The sequence below is a fragment of the Amphibalanus amphitrite genome, unplaced genomic scaffold (assembly GCF_019059575.1).
Source record: "Amphibalanus amphitrite isolate SeventyFive unplaced genomic scaffold, NRLGWU_Aamphi_draft 000066F_arrow, whole genome shotgun sequence".
NCBI lineage: Eukaryota > Metazoa > Arthropoda > Thecostraca > Balanomorpha > Balanidae > Amphibalanus > Amphibalanus amphitrite.
Genome location: NW_024881562.1, coordinates 707,237 through 726,504, shown reverse-complemented (window position 1 = coordinate 726,504; position 19,268 = coordinate 707,237). Strand labels below are relative to the sequence as shown.

Genomic DNA, 19,268 nt, shown 5'->3' with positions numbered 1-19,268 from the left:
ATTTAAGTAATTTTTTCAAGAAATCCCATTGACTTAAGACGTGAAAATTTGTGCGCGTGCCACGTGCAAAAAAGTTAATTATATTTCAAGCGATTGACATTGACGAACGAACCATACTGACCGACTACCGGTACTCAAAAAACAAAGAAAATCTATCGAGCCGATTTTGAGCAAATCAAGAAAACCCGTTTTGGCCCATTTCGTAACGTTAAACCAATGGCGGCTGCACGTGCAATTTGCACCCCCTTCCCGAAGCTGTCCGAAACGGCGCCGCCGGCTCATGATAGATGCCGGGCGGCCACCCAGCACATAGAAGCCCATCGCATTACAAGCACCCGTCTGCGAGAAATGCGATGCCGAAAATCCACCTAATGTTGAAGCCTATGGGCCTAAAACACGTGCACGTGCCACGTGCAAGAAAAATAATTATATTCTTAGCTGAGGGTGTTTCGTGGTAGATAATCTGTGGGGGCAGCTGCCCTGAAAATTTAATCAAAATCTATCGGTTCGTGTGCAAACGGTGCAAGGTGCCCCAATTCGCTGCACCAAACACGAATCCTATCCCGAAATGGAAACACCCTCAGTTTGTTTTTCAATAGAAAAACACAATTCTAAAGAATAGTGTTTGTCTAATGAAGAAACAACCTTCGGGTACGCTGTTACATTCTAGCGGCCTGATGTTGCAACTTGCTGAGTGCCTATCATCACTGTGTCCATTTGACTACTGATGATGCTCTCTTGCGAGAAGAACGGGTTCAGGCGGCCCAGATACCAGGCGTCGGTAAAAAGTCGTGCCATGTCGCTCATCGCTGGCCGGCTCGCTCCGGCAGCTGGGAGCCACCTGTTGTGCGATGGCCGGCGGGTCACAAACTCGGCACCGACCGGCACCGTCTCGTAGCAACCGTTCATCGATTCAACCAGACGGCCACACACGCAGGCACCCATGGAGCTGGACGGTGGTTTGGATCGCAGTCAGTTTTTAACAGGGCTTGCGAGCGAAGGGCGCGTTGATTATACGTGAAAGCGTATATTCTAATCTGGCACGTGATTTTAGCTGGGGAAATAAAGTGCAACATATTTTAAGAAATAAATTTTTGCCTTTGGTTTTCGACAAAGCTTTCGAGGTGTATTTTAAATTGCCAACAAATGGTGCGAGCATCGTATTAACGCAAAAAAAAGCTGTCAAAAGTGAGTGCAAAAACATTATATGCAATCAAGAAGCTAAAGACGTTTGGACGGAATCTGTGTGATCCCACAAAAGTTCGTCATGGCTGCGAGCATGATACCAGCGAACGTATCTCTTGTGAGATATGACAACCCGGTTCTCGTCACCAAACATACCGAAAAGAAAACACCCTATGCGAAGGACAAAACCACGGTGCCGGTGCCACCGGAGGGCCTGGGCCCGGTGCCCACAGCGGCCCAGTCCGGTCTGAGCAAGCGGCCCGGTCACGGGGACGCCAAACAGGATACGGAGGAGGTGCTCAACTCCATCATCCCGCCGCGCGAGTGGGAGGAGGAAGGCGGCCAGCTGTGGCGCCAGCAGGTCTCCACCACGCCGGCCACCCGGCTGGACGTGCTCAACCTGCAGGAGCAGCTGGACATGAAGCTACAGCAGCGGCAGGCCAGGGAGACAGGAATCTGTCCGGTCAGACGCGAACTGTATTCACAGGCATTTGACGAAGTGATTCGTCAGGTGAGGTTCCCTTTTGTTATAAGAAAATTATGAAAGTTGTCAGTAAAGGCTAAAATAAAGCTGACGTGTCGGTTTGTTTGACGACATAGATAATGTTAAAATACATATCCTATTCTCATAACTGTAAATAATGATGTTTATAATGACTGGAAAATAATGATAACCGTTGATAGCGGTTATCACCTATTTTGGTGATACCGCTATCACACCAATTTGGTTCAATATTCGTATTCCTATTTGTTCGAACAATGCAGTTATTGGGCACTACTCTCCAAATCTATCTCGCCAGGTGACGATCAACTGCGCCGAGCGCGGCCTGCTGCTGCTGCGGATCAGAGACGAGCTGCGGATGACGCTCTCCGCCTACCAGACGCTCTACGAGAGCAGCTGCGCCTTCGGCATGCGCAAGGCGCTGCAGGCCGAGCAGGGCAAGGAGGAGCTGGAGGCGTCCATCGCGCAGCTGGAGGTGGACAAAGAGGAACTGCTGCGACAGGTTAGCTGGGCACAGAGGTCACTGTCACTTTCACATAGCTTGCCTGTGGAGGGTCATTTCTGAGTCAGGGTTCTGGAATGACAGGAAACTTGCCAGAGCCAATGCTTTCAAATGACTAGGGGGCATGCTTTGACGTGTTAAGTTCACACGCTGGTGTTGTCATTAACATTCTAGCATTGAAATGCGTGCTGATTGCTCTGTTCCCACTAGGTGACGGAGCTGCGTGCCAAGTGTGACCAGATCGAGCGGAGGGCCCAGGAGCAGCGGCAGGCCGAGGAGCGGAAACACGCCGAGGAGATCCAGTTCCTGAAGCGTACCAACCAACAGCTGAAGACCCAGCTGGAGGGCATCATAGCGCCCAAAAAGTAGACGGCATTGGCTTGTAAGAAAAACTAACATTGTGAAATGGGATGGATGGGATGAGTGGTATAGGTGGGATCCACTTGAATGAAATGCGTTTGTCTAATTCTAGGAGTCGGCAGCAGGAATTATTTGTTGAATGGGATGATAGATCTGTTTTAGAGCGCGATATGGGATGAATATCGAGGATCAACTGCCACTTTGTCGTTGTCCAGTGAAATCATTGTGAGCTGCACTGGAAGATTTGCGCAAATTTGTTACTTTATATACCTACCTGTAACAGACGTTCACAGTTCTTTCAAATAAAATGATATATCAATAGAGATCTTGGTTACTCTCCGTTGTCGGGTACTTGTTCTCTCACGGTTTACTGACACTAATAAGAACGGAAAGAACTCGCACGTCTCTGCAATGATATGATCAAAATCAATGCGAGAATGATCCAAACTATGCCTAAATTTGTATTGTTTCTATTTCAATACCAAAGAGAAATATAAATAGATTTAGAATAGATGAGCTTTGGACACGCCAAAAGTTCGTCCGTTTTATTTTTCTTTGGTATAATACAATAAACGATACACATTTCTGGCATGTCATTGATCATTTTCACATCGATTCTGACAATACATGGTGTGTCAAAAGTGGAAATAGCCGGTGCGCCGTCTGGCAACCCGGCAGCCCGCCGCCATAGGGAAATTCATGCTTTTTGTCGCTTTTTCGCTCCCTATGAGTCACTTGATCTAATTAGAGCTTAACTAGGAACGAGGCGGGTCACGTGGACATATTCGGGAGCCGAATACGGTGTTTTGGAACCAATACCTGGGAAACCCTACCCGCCCAATGCGAGTTTTTAAGAGTCTGCATGCCCAAATTAACGTTGAGCGCGGCCGTTTTCGGTCGGTTTTCCGCGACCTTGTGGCGAAATCGCCTTATTAGCGAGTATCTGCTATATGGATCTATATGGATCTAATATTAGCGAGTATCTGCTAATGCAGTTTCTTGGCTTACATAGTACGGACACAATCATACATACTTCCTGCCCTTGGTTATTCCTCACTTGAATGAAAATTTTGCTATGATAACTATTCCAAGCAGTTAACAGGTTTTAGTGCAGTGCCAATTCGGAACCGTTCAGCGCCGCCAGTCTCCCAGGCGGTGCGTGACGGCTGCCGCCGGCCGCCGCGCCGCCGCTCTGGCAGGGTGTTTGACTTCATATCTCTGTTGCTAGAAAAGTTGTGGACCGATTTACTTCATTCTTGCATGAAAAGATCCGCCATTCAATTCTTAGCAGATAACGAAAATTTGACGTCGATTGCACGATCCGCTGCCTATATTGTGGTACTGCCATCTATTGACAAGGCTGGTGAACTAAAGCCGGGCGGCTATTTCCACTTTTGACACACCATGAATATCTACATTCTACAACCATGCCAACCACCCAAACAATAAAAGCTGTTTTGAAGCGTCGACTCAGACCCTCCTCCCCGCTACCCCCTCCCTCGGCCGACCGACCGGAGCGTCAGCTGGCCATCTGCCCTCGGGCGAGGGCTGGTCACGTGACCTCGCGCGCCGGGAGGTCGTATTATTCGGCACGTCAGGGGTCGAGCCAAAAGGGGAGTGAAATGGAAAGTGCGGGGCTCGCATCGTAGTTGCAGTGAACTGTGCAGTGCGATATACGGGACGGAAGTTGAACTGATGGAAGCCTTTTATCGGTAATTTTTGACTGCGGGTGATTGTAGTGTAGGTATAATGGTAACGACTGTGATGTGAAAAAGTGCAGCAATTTGTGTCCTTCATTTATATTTCGAGGAATCTCACCAACATCAAGGAGTGCAAGGAAGCAATCCAGAAAGGTAAGTCTCAGCCTTTACGGGCTTTGTGTTGCTTCTAAGCCGTGCTTCTAAGCCTAAAGCCGGCCTTTGTATCAACAATGACTGGTTATTTAACCCGACACTTGGCTGCCTACCCAACCACAAATTGAAGTGCTCTCGTCTCTCGACATCTTTGTCCATTCCGAGTGCCGTGCCATTCATTTCATTGGGTAATCTCACGGACACCTCTCACCAGTGATTTGCTTTCATGCACTGTGTGTCTGCAACAGTAGCTCTATTTTGGCTGAATAAGGAAGAAGTCATCGTCTCAAAGAGATTATAAGCAATAAGCACGGTTCCAGACAAAATGGCCAGGTATTTGCGCGTACCGTGATGTAACGTGTAACGAGTACAGAGTGTCGTCACGTGGTGTGGCGTTGTGTTTAGCAGTACCATATTACGTGGTGGCATAGTGTGTACCACTGTGTACCGTTGATTATTGTGTACCGTGTCGTATCGTACACCGTAATGTATCGTATACCATGAAGCATCTTTTATTGTGGTGTACCGTGCATGTTGTACTGTGTATTGTGAATTATCGTGTACGGTACCGTACCGGGTGCTGTGGTGTAATGTTCGCCACTCACCATTCCGGGTTCTCCGGCCGGGCCGCGCGGTCCCGGCATGGACACGGGCCGGCCCTCGGTGGAGGCCGCCAGGAACTGCACCTCCCCGGGGGGCCCCGGCGGACCCGGAGGCCCCGGCGGGCCCTTGTGGCCGGGCAGACCGGGCAGACCCTGCGGGCCCAGCTCTCCGGGCGGGCCCGAGCTGCCGGTGGGCCCCTGCAGGCCCCGCGGACCCACGGGGCCCGCCTCGCCCTGGGCACCCTGGTCGCCCTTGAAGCCCATCTTGCCTCGTGCGCCGGGCCGACCCGCGCGGCCGACCTCGCCCTGTGGACCGGAGGGCGGGAGATCAGATTTGGAGTCATTGGTTCATCATTTGTGCAAACTATCTTGCAAAATGTATGAAAATGACTAGTTTTAAGTGAGTTTTGTTTTTATACCAGTACCTGCCAATGTAACATAGGTAACACACCACAGGTCATATGACTGTTTGAGCCCCCGAGGTATAAGCTGGCGTGACCAATAGTCCCGACACGAGATGTGCTGAGACGTTAACGTCAGACCGATGACAAGTTTATGTCAAATGAGTAGTTACACCGTTCTCCCTCACACCCCTCGACTCACCTGCGCGCCGTCCTTGCCCGGCAGTCCTGGCTCGCCGCGGTTGCCTTTGGGTCCCGGCTCGCCCTCCGTCCCCTGTCGTCCCGGGTGGCCTTTGAGACCCTGCAGTCCAAGCGGGCCCGGCGGACCCTGCGGCCCAGCCTCTCCGCGCGGCCCGGGAGTACCGTCCTGGCCGGGCAGGCCGGTCTCTCCTCGTTCTCCGGGGATGCCCTGTACTCCGGGAGGCCCCTGAGGCCCGACGGCTCCGTCTCGGCCGGCCTCTCCGCGGTCACCCTTCTGGCCTTGCAGGCCGACCGCGCCGGCCACGCCCACCGGTCCCTGGGGCAGGGGGACAGGTCAGACTCGGGAACACTAGGGGAACGGTGACAGGGGACAATCGGGGACACTGAGCGGCAGTGGCGGGGGTCAGAATGAAGTTAGGCGCGCTTGAAACGTTACTGATATGGTATGACAAAATGCAGCTATGGCGATTCGTCGCCTGACCCTTTTCTCCTGAATGTTGGCCCCAGAGCGATGTAGCGGTCCCCCCTGTACCAGCAGACAGAACTATCAGTTCATGTGACCGCCACCAGTTAGTGCCACTTACCGGCATTCCCGAGGCGCCGGGCGGTCCCTGGGGTCCGGCCAGGCCCGGCAGACCGGGCTCGCCCTTGGGACCGACGCTGCCGTCTAGTCCTGGCTCGCCGGGGAATCCTCTGAGGCCGTCCTGGCCGGGTGTGCCGGTGGGACCCCGCTCACCTGCCGGGGGTGTCAGTCGAGGTCATAGGGGTCACAGGGGTCACCGTCGGTCTGAGAGAGAAGGCAGGTAGATGCCAATGGAGGACGACGAAACAGGGTAGTGTGCAACGAAACACCACGTCATTCTGAAATTTACAAAGCCGTTAAGTGACTATGCTGAAGCAGGAAGTAGAAACCTGTCTTTCACGAACCGTTTGGCAACTTTTTGAGACATTTATTGGCTAGTTACTTTACCGTCGGCTCTTCCACAAGCAATCGCATCTAGATTGATTGATTGCGCTTACATATATTGACATGCTGCCTCATAGCTCGATTTTGTTTGGCGATGCTTGCCACCCGAGATCCCGCTCAGTCAATTTTACCCCTTTTGTCCCTTTGTGAGTCGTGTCTTCTGTATGTCCCTTCCTCTGGTCCGATGGCCATCGTCCTCCTTTCTCGCCTAGTCTGCTGTGCCTTCTTTTATACTGTAGCTGTATTTATCTTGTCTCCCTCAGGGCCTCGTCTAACATGTTAACTGGGGGGGCAATTGCCTCCCCAGTGGAGCGGATTGCCCCCCCAGTGGCCAACATTTGCCCCCCCCCCCAGTCAAAACGTAAACTTCTCACAAAATTACCTTCTCCGCAATACGTTTTTGTTAGGAATCTTACATGGATTTAACGAGAAACACTAAATAATTTGTTCAATAACTGTTCAGTGTTCATGGCTACGGGAAAAGACAGGGTTTTGTGATTTTCAGAGCTGGGCCCCGTTTCACGGCACGCCGCTTCACTCCGCTTCACTGAAGCGGCGAGTTAAACGGAACCTCCGATGCTAAGGTAAGACGTCATCACTAAACGCCAGCGCGCTGTATTATATTGCTTGCAGTATTGTTTCGCATTGAAATCAGAAATATGGCCGCTACATTTTATGTTTGTATTCCGGGACATATCTTAATGCGAAGCAATACTGCAAGCAATATAATACAGCACGCTGGCGTTTTGTGATGAGGTCACATCGTAGCATCGGAGATTCCGTTTACCTACCTACCTCACCGCTTCAGTGAAGCGCGCTGAAAAGAAGTGAAGCGGCGTGCCGTGTAACAGGGCCCAGAGAGCGCCGAGAAGCAAATTGTAAAATGGCAGCTGGCCAGCGACCCAGCTCGTGTTTGCCCCCCCCCCCCCCCCCCCAACACACAAACTCAACGAAACGCCCAACACGGATAAGTATGTTTATCACTGTCTGGTGGGTCAATGTGAAGGTACACTAATGCCTCGCCCGTATTGGTGTTTTTCCAGTCGCGAACGTAAGGGGGAGTGGTCCGTTGGACCTCTTGCTGTTTCGCCCCTGATCGAGCTAGAGCTTCGCGGAACAAACGACCGTGTTGCCCGTGACGAGAGAAAAACGATGATACCCAATTTTAAGATCCTTAGTCATCAGTTGACCTTCCAGGTCAGGTCAATGACCCAAAAGTCGGGGAAATCGGGACCTGTTAGAACGTCGTAAACTCAGTAAAGGGTGGCTACTGGCTGTTATGTTTTTTCGGGGTGCTGATCACGAATATCATGTTAGTTATGATCATAGATAATGTCTCCATGCATTTAGGCCAGGTCGGGTCAGATCAGGTCAGATCAACCAGTATGGGTTTTGCCGGGTATTCGTAGTAGGTGGCAACCACCTCTGACAGCTTCGTAACATGTTGCGAAGGCACCAAAACTTATTCGTAATTGTTCAAATGGTTGCTAAATTCGAAATTAGCTCCAAAAACTAGTCTAAAAGTGGGTAAAACTCGAAAAAGTGAACAGAGGTCATCGAAGGTCAATGACCTGACCTGACCATTCGGAGACCTTGACACCCACCCTAATGCAGGGGAGCAACATCATATCCCATGTTTAAACGCTTGAAACCACGAAAAGACTGCAAACGCTCGGCTAATGCGAGCCGACGATAGGCCAAATTGCAATTCCGGCTAAACCTGGTCTCGAAAAGTAACTCACAGGTCAAAGGTCATTTGGGTCAGGGTCATGAAATTTTCAGAGTTGGTGTGAAATTGATAAACGCGAGGGTATTGAAAATTGTGTCGCAATCGGTCGCTTTTTGCGCGACTTATTTGCGAAAAACCGAGAGGAGTCCGTTCGACCCTCCCCCCCACGCCCCGCACCCCTCCGCTATGTATACGGGCGAGGGTTACGGTATGGCTCAGACCGCCTGTTTTTTCTGTTTTTTTTTTTCTTTTGTTAAAAAAATCATGGTCTCAGGGCTGTGACGAAAATCAAGTGGCCTAAATCCGGTGAGAAAACAGGATTTGGGGGTACCCTAGGTTTGACTCCTTCAGTCTCTGCCCCCCCAGTGAAAATTCCTTAGACGAGGCCCTGGTCTCCCTTCCTCCAACCCGTGTCTCCTCCGCTGTCCCCCGTCTCACCCTTGTCTCCTCGCGGTCCCTGTGGTCCGCTGTCTCCGCGTGGTCCGGGCGGTCCAGCTGGTCCCTCCTGTCCAGTGAGACCGGGCAGACCGGGGGGACCGGGCGCGCCCGTGGGTCCCGGCAAAGCCACCGTCTCCGAGTCCCCTCCGCCGCCGAAACCAGGAGGGCCCCGCGGGCCGGGCGGGCCCTAGGGAAGTGAACAGGGCGGGCAGGGGTCACGGAAGGTCAAATTGATTGATGCAAATTGATTGATGCCTCACAATGCAATCAATGCCCAAGAGTCAATAGATACTGTGAAGTGAAACGCTTTACAATTTCATTTCATTTTGGAATCTCATCTCTTTTACAAAATCTTTTACAAAATCCACATGGCGCTCCAAATATGAAAATAGATAATATGGAAGCATATTGGAGCGGTGATATAAAGCTAAGAACCACAAGCATCATTTTTTTCTCGAAAGAATAACACGTGAAAAACTTGATTATTCATAAATCATCTGTAAGGCTGTAAAATATGGAAGTTGATAAATTATCATGTGCATGAGCCATGGACTATGTAAACTAAACAATTCAGTCGCGGCGTCGCGTCCCTCTGTCCACTGCGCCCCACGCGCTGACTGTCGGTGACGGTCACTGACCGGTAGTCCCTGCTGGCCGACGGGTCCCGGTACGCCCGGCTGGCCCTTGGTACCGGGAGTACCGGGGGTACCAGGCGGACCGATTATGCCCGGCGAGCCGCGCATCCCCGGCTCGCCGATCGGGCCCGGCCGTCCCGGCACACCGTCCTGTCCGGAGGCGCCCTGAAACAGCACACAGCACACCCACCGGTCATCGCACAGCGCATACGTACTGGTCATCGCACAACAGTACACAACACACCCACCGGTCATCGCACAGCACCCACTGGTCATCGCACATCAGCACACATTGGTCATCGCACAGCAGCACACATCCAGGTCATCGCACAACAGCCGGCCGTCCCACATTATTTCATACTATTGTGCAAGTATCCGAAAAACTATAGGTACGCTTCAAAGTTTCAAAGTTCCTAATCCTCTTTTATTTTTAACGCGACAATTCTGAAAGTGAATGGTAAATGAGTGGTCCAACTGTTTTTCGGTCTTTTTTTGTCTGATCTGTCAATAATCCCTGTCCTGTTCGGTCCGGTCTGCGTTGGTCCACTGACCGGTGTGCCGTCCACACCGGGCGGTCCCGGTGGTCCGACCGGTCCCACGACTCGGGTGATATCTCCCGGAGGACCAGGTGGTCCCTGGAGACCATCGGTGCCGGGTCGGCCGTCCGTGCCGCGGTCCCCGGCCTCTCCTTTCAGACCCTGCAGACCTTGCACACCCTGCCAGACACAGAGAGATGGGACAGTCAGATAGACGGGAGTGAATGTGTAACGCTCGACAGGTGCCAGACATAGACGGGCATATATATGTTACAGTGCGTCCGCGAAATCCGTGAGTTTGCGAAGTTACTAGTTAATCCGCGAAAGGTAGGTTCTACATACATGTAGAACCTACCTATCTAGTCCTGAACCGAAGCAGATGATGATATAGGGAAAGAAAGAGAGGGAGAGAGGGGTAAAGAGAAAGAACTGAAGCAAGAGAAGAACACAAACCAAGCACCAAGTATCAATCCGATGAACACAGCGTACTGGATGACAATTTATAGCACCATGCTACGGGGAGCTGCTAGAAAGATTCTGAGTGCTTATTTCCGTTACGTATTTCTGTAAATCAGCGGCGGTGCCAGGCCCAGCTCGCCGGTCGTCGCGGGAGGTGCCATTACCTGTAGACCACGGTCTCCTCGCGGTCCTGGTGGACCCTGGTCCCCACGGTTGCCCTTCGGTCCAGGCCGCCCTGCCAGGCCGGGCAGGCCCGGTGGACCCTGCAAACCCTGTAATGGCAGGCAAAATGGAGCGTTAGTGAGGAGCACTTGATTCATAGCCAGACACAGACAAATTAGCAAGGAAGTGACGGCAAATGGCGAAAGACGACAGTGAGTTATTTTTGCTTTTGCCACATATCAGTCCTGTTTGGACTTGGAGGGTGGCTGTAAAACGGTTGTTTAGTATATATCACAAAACAAGATGTGATAACCAGTAGGAACTAGCTATTTATAGCACATCCAGCTTTCGTTAGAGCTGCACAATGCACGTTACACATCTCTACTCCTCTTCTCACTTACCTGCTCAGGCCCCCAGGCTACTCACTGTTCACCAGACAGGCCAAGCGCCCCTGGCTTACTCCATCCTCCCGTCAATTACCCTGGAAAACTCACCACGAGTCCGACCTGGCCTGGCGGACCCTGTGCGCCCGGGTAGCCGGGCACCCCTGGCTCTCCAATGGGCCCAATCGGTCCGATCGGTCCGGGAGGGCCCTCGGGACCCTGCAACACACACCAGAGAAACAGTGGTAAACACGGGACAGACGCTGCTGCGCAACTATGAATGGGTGCAGTCAGGTCACCGGCCAACGGTTGATGGGTACCGAGCAACAGCAAGTTGATGAGGCTTTTTAGTTATACCATGCTTAGACATCGAGGACTATTCTTGTAATTATGATTAAAAGCAAGGTAGACGTCAAAAAGTTTCTCATCACCATTCCGATAAAACTGTACTTTTCACTTACAACGACAAAGATTACGTGCAAATTGCTACTTCCAGAGGCTCTGGCAGCTTTAGCGATGAGGCGCCGTCGCCCAGTGAGTGACTGACCATGGTTCCGTTGAGGCCGGGCGGGCCCCGGGGACAGGTGATTTCACAGTCTGGACCCATCTGTCCTTCCGTTGGTCTCGGTGTCTGCAAAGCGGCAAACAACCAGCTGTGTCAAATGCCTAGTTGGGGCTATTGCCAGGTCAACGCCAGCTTTGTTATCTTTTATTTTTCTTAATGTTTTACAGCATAGCCAGTCATGCAGTAACGTTTATTTAGTGTTGGGTCTTTGTCCGGCTTTTGTATTTCATGAATGCATGACTTTGCATGAAAATGTGTTATATAATTAGGCACTTCATAAAGTGACGGGGAGCTATCGAAATTAAATAGTGATTCATACTCGTGGTGTGTAATAAATTTTCGATTATTTCCTTTCTCTGCGAAGCTAAACTATGTAAATTCATTTGATTCGGGCACACCGTCCCGTCACCCGAGCAGCTCTGGGTGTCGTTGGCAGCTGGCAGCTTACGGGGGGCAGCCTTACGGGCAGCTCGCCGCAGTCCTCTCGCTCGGGTCGGCTCGGGTCGCAGTTCATCACCATCCATTGCAGGTCAATCTGAAACGATCGACCATTCATCAATCATCATCAGCATTAACTGCAGGCCGATCTCAAACGATTGATCATCCATCAATTATCATCAGCATTAATTGCAGGCCGATCTCAAACGACCAGCCGCACGGTCAGGCGATCAGTCAGGCAGACGGACTCGGGTCACTGCTTTTCCAAAGTTCATTCTTTTATTGACCATTTATGCAAGCACTAGATATATTGTATATAAGCATATAAAGGATGCAATATAATTAAATTACAGTATCGAGACACCCTAATGAAAGTCGAGCGATGCTAGATACAAACTTATCTCCAATCTAGCATTTCCTAGATGTGGGATGCTGGCAGGCAGGAGGCTCCGCTTTTCACCCTCCTCCCTCCACCCTCCCCCTCCTCCCTCCTCCCTCCGCCCTTCACCCTCCTCCCTCCTCCCTCATCCCTCCTCCGTTTGACCCCGTCTCTCCCTAACTAACCGGCACAGTCTGCCCCGAGTTGGAGGCCTTGGCAATCACGATGTCGCCGTTGATGTCGATGGGGCCGACGGGCTCGAGCGGGAACGTGCTGACCAGGCTGCAGTCCACGTACAACATCACCTCGGTCCGGGAGACGCCAAAGTGCAACTTGTGCCAGTTGCTGTCGAATATCTGGGGCGCAGCGGATTGGAGTCGTCAGTTTTTGGGATTTTGTGAGAAAATAACACCAATAGGCAACATGCTAATGTGCTGAGGTCATTGCAATAACTTGCATTCCTTTGCTTACTCCCAACGTTCCACAGATTCGTGCAAAACTTATGCTTTAGTTCAAAGCCTCGATAAAGTTCGACATTTTTCGGCCGATAAAGATTGACTCTTCAGATAGATCACTTTTCCTTCTGAGAGCACTCCCTCGGTGACACTCACATTGAGTCCGGCAAAGTCGATCTGCTGCGTGCCTCCGGCGAGGTCCGGCACCATGAACTCCACCAGACGATCCACCGGGTTCAGGGTGACCGAGAACTGCGGTCGGCCGCGCAGGTCGTTGATTCGCAGCACGTCCCACGGCCGCCTCAACACCGTCCGCGCGCGGAATGTGGAGATGAAACTGAACTCGGCCGGCAGACCCACCGGGAACACGGACCTGCGCAGCGACTATCGGTCAGTCACAAGCGTGAGCAGAGGCTACCAGGTCAGAGTGTGCGAAGCGAGGCCTGGCCGACTAAAGGTCATAACTACGAGTATGTCTTGATGTGTGCTGGATAAAAAATCGTTAAAACACTCGTAACTTATTCCCGATTTTTTTTAAACAAAAATGTTCTTGTAGTCACTGTCAGGATATAAGAGCATTCAAGGTGGTTCTGTCAAAGTCTGTCGGCATATTGCCTGTGAGTTTGCAGCCGCCACCGTGGTTCTGATGCCGCCCCGCCGCCGTGTGGAGGTGAGGGTGGCTTGCGGCGGCGACGGTCTCACCTGGTCGTCATGCTGAGGTCGGCCGACGGGTCGAGTCGATACGCCACCTGCAGACTGCTGGAGCCGCGCACCTTGCTGACGCCGGGAAACTCCTTCTCCAACACGTCCAGCTGGAAGCGCCGGATGAAGTCGAACGCCTGCAAGTCGTCCTCACCGGGACGGTAGTCGGAGCACGGCAGCGAGATGGATACCTCCGGGTAGCCGCCTGCAAACAGACAGCGACAGTGGGAGGGAGTAGGAGTGGTCAATTAGATAGATCAAATGATACGGGTGAAATGCTGGTCTTTGTAGGGTGACATTCCATCAACCAAGCGATCTCGAACAGCAAAAAGGATAAGACAAAAGCTTGCATGTCACATTACTGTTTCGGAGAAAGTCGTAATGCAATAGATAAACTCAGTCAGGCATGCATCGCTATGAAACATTCATCGGTCAATATTCCGGGTGAGAGGCATGCAGGGCGGCTACCGCTGGGAGCCCCGTCGGCCGACGTCGTACCTCCTTGGCCCGGCTCGTAGTCTGTGGACGCCACGCCGGCGCCGAAGGGGTCGCCGGTGCCGATGGCTCCCGCTCCGATGGCGGAGGCTCCGGCTCCGGCTCCGGCTCCTCCCGACTCCTCGTAGACGGAGGACTCGTAGGAGCCTCCATAGGCGCCTCCTCCAGTCTCGTAGACGGAGGAGCTGCTGCTGGACGAGCTGCTGGACTCGTAGGAGCCGCCGGCAGCTCCTCCCACCACACTGCCTCCTCCCGCTCCGACTACTCCTCCGGCTGATCCTCCTGCTGCAGCGCCCCCGGTCTCGTAATAGGAGCTGGAGGAGGTCTCGTAGGAGCCTCCTCCGAGCACACCGGAGCCGCCGAACGCCGCTCCTCCCGAGGACACGGAGGACGACGAGGAGGATCCCGAGACGCTGCTCTCATAGTAAGAGCTGGAGGAGCTCGACGAGCTGGAGGAGCCGGACTCGCCGCCTGATACGGACACCCCGCCCACCCCTGCACGGGCGGACACACACACACCACAGTCAGTCAACGGCGCGGTACCGGCCGCATGCACGGATGGTGCAGAAACTGGGAAGTTTGGATATTTTTTCCCCGTAAGCCTACAAGATCACAAGGAATCGGTGGAACATCATGCACGAAATCTGCTCTTGTTTTGGTGGGAAGAGGTGTAAAAAGTCCTCTTGGTTTTTAACCACCTTCACTCGACTCAATAATGCCATCTTCATATGCTGGAATATGCTAGTACAATGTCATGCAGTTATTACTAAAATCAACCAATATGCAGTAGGTACGTATTTCTAGTTGATTTCTCATTTATGCGATAAGTTCTTTGAGATCCCTCCCATACAGCAAATGTTACCAAAGTTCAAAGTTGAAACTTATTGTTTTGACAAACGTGATCGTCGTTAAAGAAGAATCATGAATTAGGAATTCCGTAGTCTGCACTGACGAGAGTTGTGCTACCTGCCATAGCACACTACTAGCGATACTATTTGTGGCCAAAGGTGCCGTACATTTGTTATCAAATTTTACCAGATGTCCCAACAAAAAAAAAAGATCACCAGTAACCCTGAATCATGCTATGCGAAATGCAATGCGGCACGATTCAACGCATGCAAGTTGCGTTGCATGATGCAACATATGAACTTGCTGATGAACGTATGAACGTGAACTGGTTGGAAAGTGCAACTATGGTCGTTCTGGGATTTTTCGGTGTTTTTCGTATCGTTTAGTGTTCATTTTTGCTTCGCTGTTTATTGATAAAGAAAGCATATATTACGCAGGACCATCGTGGTGCTGTGCAGGCTATGCCACCACAAATACACATTCCGTTTTTTCATATGTGAAATGGCCCTCTCCTAGTCCATCGAGAATAAGCCCCGCTTGAGTCATCTATACATTTGTGAACGGGATGGTGTCGTGTTTATGTATGCTTTAAAATATGTCTTACCATCCTCATCCTCGTAAAAGTTGCCATCCTCATCCTCGTAGTAGTACCAGGCATAGTCGACTTTCTCGTCGTCCGGCTGGGAGAAAAGCTCTGAAACATGTCATCGGTGCTTCTTTATTTATACTAGTGTGATCCATTGCCGAGTCCAAGCACATTTACACCTCCCACTGAAGAAGATTAAAGTCATCTTTTTCATGAAAGTGAAGCACAACAACCATAAAAGGTTAACTTTGAATGCCAATGCGACGCATAAATAACTTCTTCACTGGAAAACGATAAGACTGCTTTACTGCAGGGTCCAACTTTACCCTCTTAGATCAGCAAATGGCGTTCCAAAATAACATTATAATATAAGCAGAATTTACTTACTTGAATACCCGAATTTGCAAACTCAATTGGCTGAATTTGCTTACTTGAATGATATTGAGAACAGGGGACAATATCAATTATCCTTGCCCTCTTAGGTTGCCGCATCTCCAGACATTCACTCACGTGCTTTAGCCTTGGCCCTGGCTCTGGCTCTGGGCCTGGGCCGGGGTCGAGGCCGGGGTCGGGGACTGGGGTCAGCCTCTGGCGCCGCCGCTGGGTCGGCCGCTGGGTCAGGCGCGGCCAGGGGCGCTGCGGCAGCCTCCGGCTCCGGCGCCGCCTCAGGCATGGCGCCGGCCAGGTCAGTCAGCACCAGGACACAGGTCAGAGCCACCAGCAGCGACCACCTGGTGGTCACAGAAGGGGACAGTGGCTGGTCAGGGACGCACTCATCTTCATTAATCGTTACGTTTTGTTTTTAAGAAGTTTCTAGCATCAATAAAAATTCAATGGTCCGCGCTCGCCACAGCTACTTCTGTGGAACGATTGCAATTTGAAATTTTCGGTGGTTGAACAGAGTGATGAAACGAACTTATTCCTTTGATTTTTAATATCATTTGCCTAAGGTCAGGGTATTTTTGTTACCACTTCGTTATACATGCCTACATATTCGTTGTATATTAGTCAAGCAATGGGAGAAACTTGAACTTGTGGACGAAAACCACGCTTAGGACTCAAACACCGTACCTATTAAGATATGATTATTAGTTACTGATCCAGAAAACTGCAACCGTGACCACACATTGAATCCGGAGTTTATGTGTTTATGTGTTACTGCCGGTGTCATTTGTGCGGTTTTCTGGTGGGATATGGGTCAGTCCGGCGGCGGCGCACTGTGTCCGGTCCGTCCTCCGTCCACTGTGGACCGGAGCGATGTTTGTTTACACTGAACGGCCGTCTGGATGATATACGCACGTAAATACCGTCTGGATGATTTAGAGTGAGCTGTCCGCCGACGGCTCTCCGGCTGCCTGCGAAATCATTACAACAGCCGGGCGCGGGTAGTGGAGGACCGGGAAGGACCACAGCCTCGTCGGTCAGCCGAGAACTCCCTCCTCCTCCAAACACACAAACACCGGCTCCCTGCCATAACACTCATTACAACCAACGACCACGTTAGAGGGGGATCGAGAAGGAGTGCAACGAGATGGAGAACCACGGTGGTATGCCAGCTAAAGTCTCAGCCGGCGACTTGTTCAGAGGCGACCGAACATGAAAACGTCTGATACCGAGGACGGTTTGGGCATGGGACGACTGCAAACATACGCCCTCAGAGCGCATATCGCACCAATCTACCGACCGTCGTACCGAGCTGCTTCGGCGACACTCAGTAACGGCAGACCGTTAGTAGCTGCGTGATGATAAAATGTTAATGTAAACGGTACATCGAACTTCTTTAGCGTTAGCATATACACAGCAGATAGACATTTCAAAGTTAGCGCACATTGGAGACATCGTGATATGAACTGCTGAAGGGAGACGGAGGACGGTCGCAGTATCGTTCAAGTGGTTTTCGGTCGTCACGATCGTTTCCGCTGATGTCTGTTTATCAGCTGAACTCTTGTTTGCACTTTTCCCGAGCTAAGTGGGACTTAAACAAAGGTCTTATGCTAGTGAAAATTTGGGCAAGACGGATCACTCGGGTAAACCGATTCACCGAATTTCAAACGGCATAATAGTGCTTCTAGACGATGCTATTTAGGGTGCTCCCACATTTTGTCTCCGTGCATGAAAAAAATGTTCAAACATGTAAAACACTGGTGATATCTTGTAGATCATACAACTTGTATGATTCGGATGTTTGGTAGGATTACTTGTGGTCAGGTCGGTGACGTGACCTCATTATAACAAGTCAACTGGGAAAAAAAATGAAAACTTATGATTGAGCTGGAGACGATTCTACGAGCATGTCAATCATTTGAAAGCGTGATTTCATACACTCCTTGCAAGGCTCGCTCCTTAACATTTGTATTGCGAACCTTGCGTGACCTTATACCTTATACGTGATCTTATTCGTGACGTCACTTAGGTCACTTAAAGACCGGAGTTTTTTCGTCGTTGGCTTTCGGTTGATGCTGTTCACAGTGACAGGGCGCGGATGAACATTGAACTGTCCCGTGCAGGCCGTGGCAAGCTCCGTTGTTGCTGGTCGACCTTTCCGCGGTAATTTTGCTGGTTATTCTAAGAGAGCTTAACCTCGCATGAGAGTAAATACTGGTGCTGGAGCAGCTTTTCAGTCTTACTTACCCTATCTGGGGTGCTTCCATTATCCACATAATTTTCTTAACAGGATTGAAAAGTTATACAATTTTCTTAGAATTGATGGGCATCAGATGTGCCCAAATTGATATCATATGGCCCACATCCGACATTTCACTGACATCATATACCTATTCCGGATACGATGCGAGTGGGACGGTAGCGAAATAAACGAGTTGTTAGCCTATCCGTGCAGACTTTTGCAGAGTTGTGTTCATGCAGCACCCGGTAGCAGGGGCGGAACAGCTGTGACAACACTGATATGATGTGTCTGCTGATTCAGACAACAAACGGCGCGCTTCGAAACCACCTCTTCATCATCCTGCTCGACTGTGTTGTGTCATATGTCGGCCTGTTTTCGCCATAGATGGTTACAAACAGTAACAACGGATGCCCCTTTGAGCCGTTCGCTTAGTAGAGCCAGTAGAACCACGGAATATATATCCCACGACATATATGTCGTAGAATATGTGTCGTACACTATATATTCCGTACTAAAGCTGTGCAAAATTGACTGGAACTGCTATCGGTAGCGCGAAAGCCAAGCTCTGGACGACTGAGTCATCAACGGCAGTGGCTCCCACAGCTGCGGGTGGCGCTCTACTCTCGCTGCAGAGGACGGTATGCCCGAATGGGATGACAGACGGCAAGCAGCTCCCACTGCTCGGCTATGAATGTGGCCCTCGCCTCAGGGAACAGTATGCCCAGACGTGGCTGGACTGATGTCAGTGGCTCCCACCGCTCTGAGTGTGATGTGGCGCTCTACTCTCCCTGCAGAGAGCGGTGTGCCCGGACGGCACAGACGGCGGTAGTAGCTCCCAGCGCTGTGAATGTGCCGCTCGTGCTGCAGAGTGGCGCGGTATGCTCGGACCGCGGCGGACGGTGGCGATCTGACGAGTTGCAGACGTCCTCAGACAGTCATGGCGCAGACTGAGCTCTGTTTATCCCGCAGAGGGGATGGGGAGACGGAAACCGATGCAGCTGTGGCAGAGCGAGCCCACGACGAGAACGCCAGCCAACGTGACGAGCTCGGGAGACAGAGCGGCTGTGGGACTGCCAAATGATGAAGCGAGAACCTGTGCGATACATCCAAGAAAAAACATCTAAGGGCCAGGATCTGATGATGCTAGATGACAGCTGCTAGCCTAGAGGCCAAACCGGCCAAACCGACAGCTAGTCGCTGCCAGGCCAGCGACCGATAGAGCTTGATCATACATACGAGTAGATTCAGATGACGAATA

The 19,268-nt window shown here is 51.3% G+C and overlaps 3 protein-coding genes across 9 annotated transcripts in view; 2 read left to right on the top strand and 1 right to left on the bottom strand.

The window, feature by feature from the left end:
- The window catches only part of LOC122378858 (collagen alpha-1(IX) chain-like), a 31,122-nt gene that overhangs the window by 7,331 nt on the left and 4,523 nt on the right, over window positions 1–19,268 (bottom strand). Inside the window, exons 2-17 of one of the 4 annotated variants that reach the window (XM_043360463.1) lie at window positions 15,895–16,115; window positions 15,403–15,492; window positions 13,953–14,444; window positions 13,455–13,659; window positions 12,909–13,125; window positions 12,483–12,653; window positions 11,929–12,015; window positions 11,463–11,546; window positions 11,027–11,134; window positions 10,535–10,642; window positions 9,927–10,091; window positions 9,379–9,540; window positions 8,741–8,927; window positions 6,191–6,342; window positions 5,608–5,922; window positions 5,008–5,310 (exon numbers count right to left, since the gene is read on the bottom strand). In XM_043360463.1, the coding sequence (XP_043216398.1) occupies window positions 5,008–5,310; window positions 5,608–5,922; window positions 6,191–6,342; window positions 8,741–8,927; window positions 9,379–9,540; window positions 9,927–10,091; window positions 10,535–10,642; window positions 11,027–11,134; window positions 11,463–11,546; window positions 11,929–12,015; window positions 12,483–12,653; window positions 12,909–13,125; window positions 13,455–13,659; window positions 13,953–14,444; window positions 15,403–15,492; window positions 15,895–16,115 (3,067 nt within the window). The remainder of the gene's footprint in view (window positions 1–5,007; window positions 5,311–5,607; window positions 5,923–6,190; window positions 6,343–8,740; window positions 8,928–9,378; window positions 9,541–9,926; window positions 10,092–10,534; window positions 10,643–11,026; window positions 11,135–11,462; window positions 11,547–11,928; window positions 12,016–12,482; window positions 12,654–12,908; window positions 13,126–13,454; window positions 13,660–13,952; window positions 14,445–15,402; window positions 15,493–15,894; window positions 16,116–19,268) is intronic. The other 3 variants (XM_043360464.1, XM_043360465.1, XM_043360466.1) reach the window with 3 other exon arrangements.
- LOC122378862 (33 kDa inner dynein arm light chain, axonemal-like) lies at window positions 637–2,872 on the top strand. Its single transcript, XM_043360474.1, has 3 exons — window positions 637–1,696; window positions 1,986–2,189; window positions 2,400–2,872. The coding sequence occupies exons 1-3, from the start codon at window positions 1,268–1,270 to the stop codon at window positions 2,556–2,558; spliced, it is 792 nt and encodes a 263-aa protein (XP_043216409.1). The 5' UTR covers window positions 637–1,267; the 3' UTR covers window positions 2,559–2,872.
- LOC122378857 (band 3 anion exchange protein-like) overlaps window positions 4,095–19,268 on the top strand; it is a 178,218-nt gene continuing 163,044 nt past the window's right edge. For 2 of the 4 annotated variants that reach the window (XM_043360454.1, XM_043360452.1), the window contains exon 1: window positions 4,095–4,402. The gene's annotated coding sequence lies outside the window, so the exon portion shown is untranslated. The remainder of the gene's footprint in view (window positions 4,403–19,268) is intronic. The other 2 variants (XM_043360455.1, XM_043360451.1) reach the window with 2 other exon arrangements.

Bases quoted from the DNA above. Each gene is read 5' to 3' on its own strand.
- LOC122378862 (XM_043360474.1), top strand. From the start codon at position 1,268: ATGGCTGCGAGCATGATACCAGCGAACGTATCTCTTGTGAGATATGAC. The intron at 1,697-1,985 runs GTGAGGTTCCCT...CTATCTCGCCAG, and splicing joins TTGACGAAGTGATTCGTCAG to GTGACGATCAACTGCGCCGA. The intron at 2,190-2,399 runs GTTAGCTGGGCA...TGTTCCCACTAG, and splicing joins AAGAGGAACTGCTGCGACAG to GTGACGGAGCTGCGTGCCAA.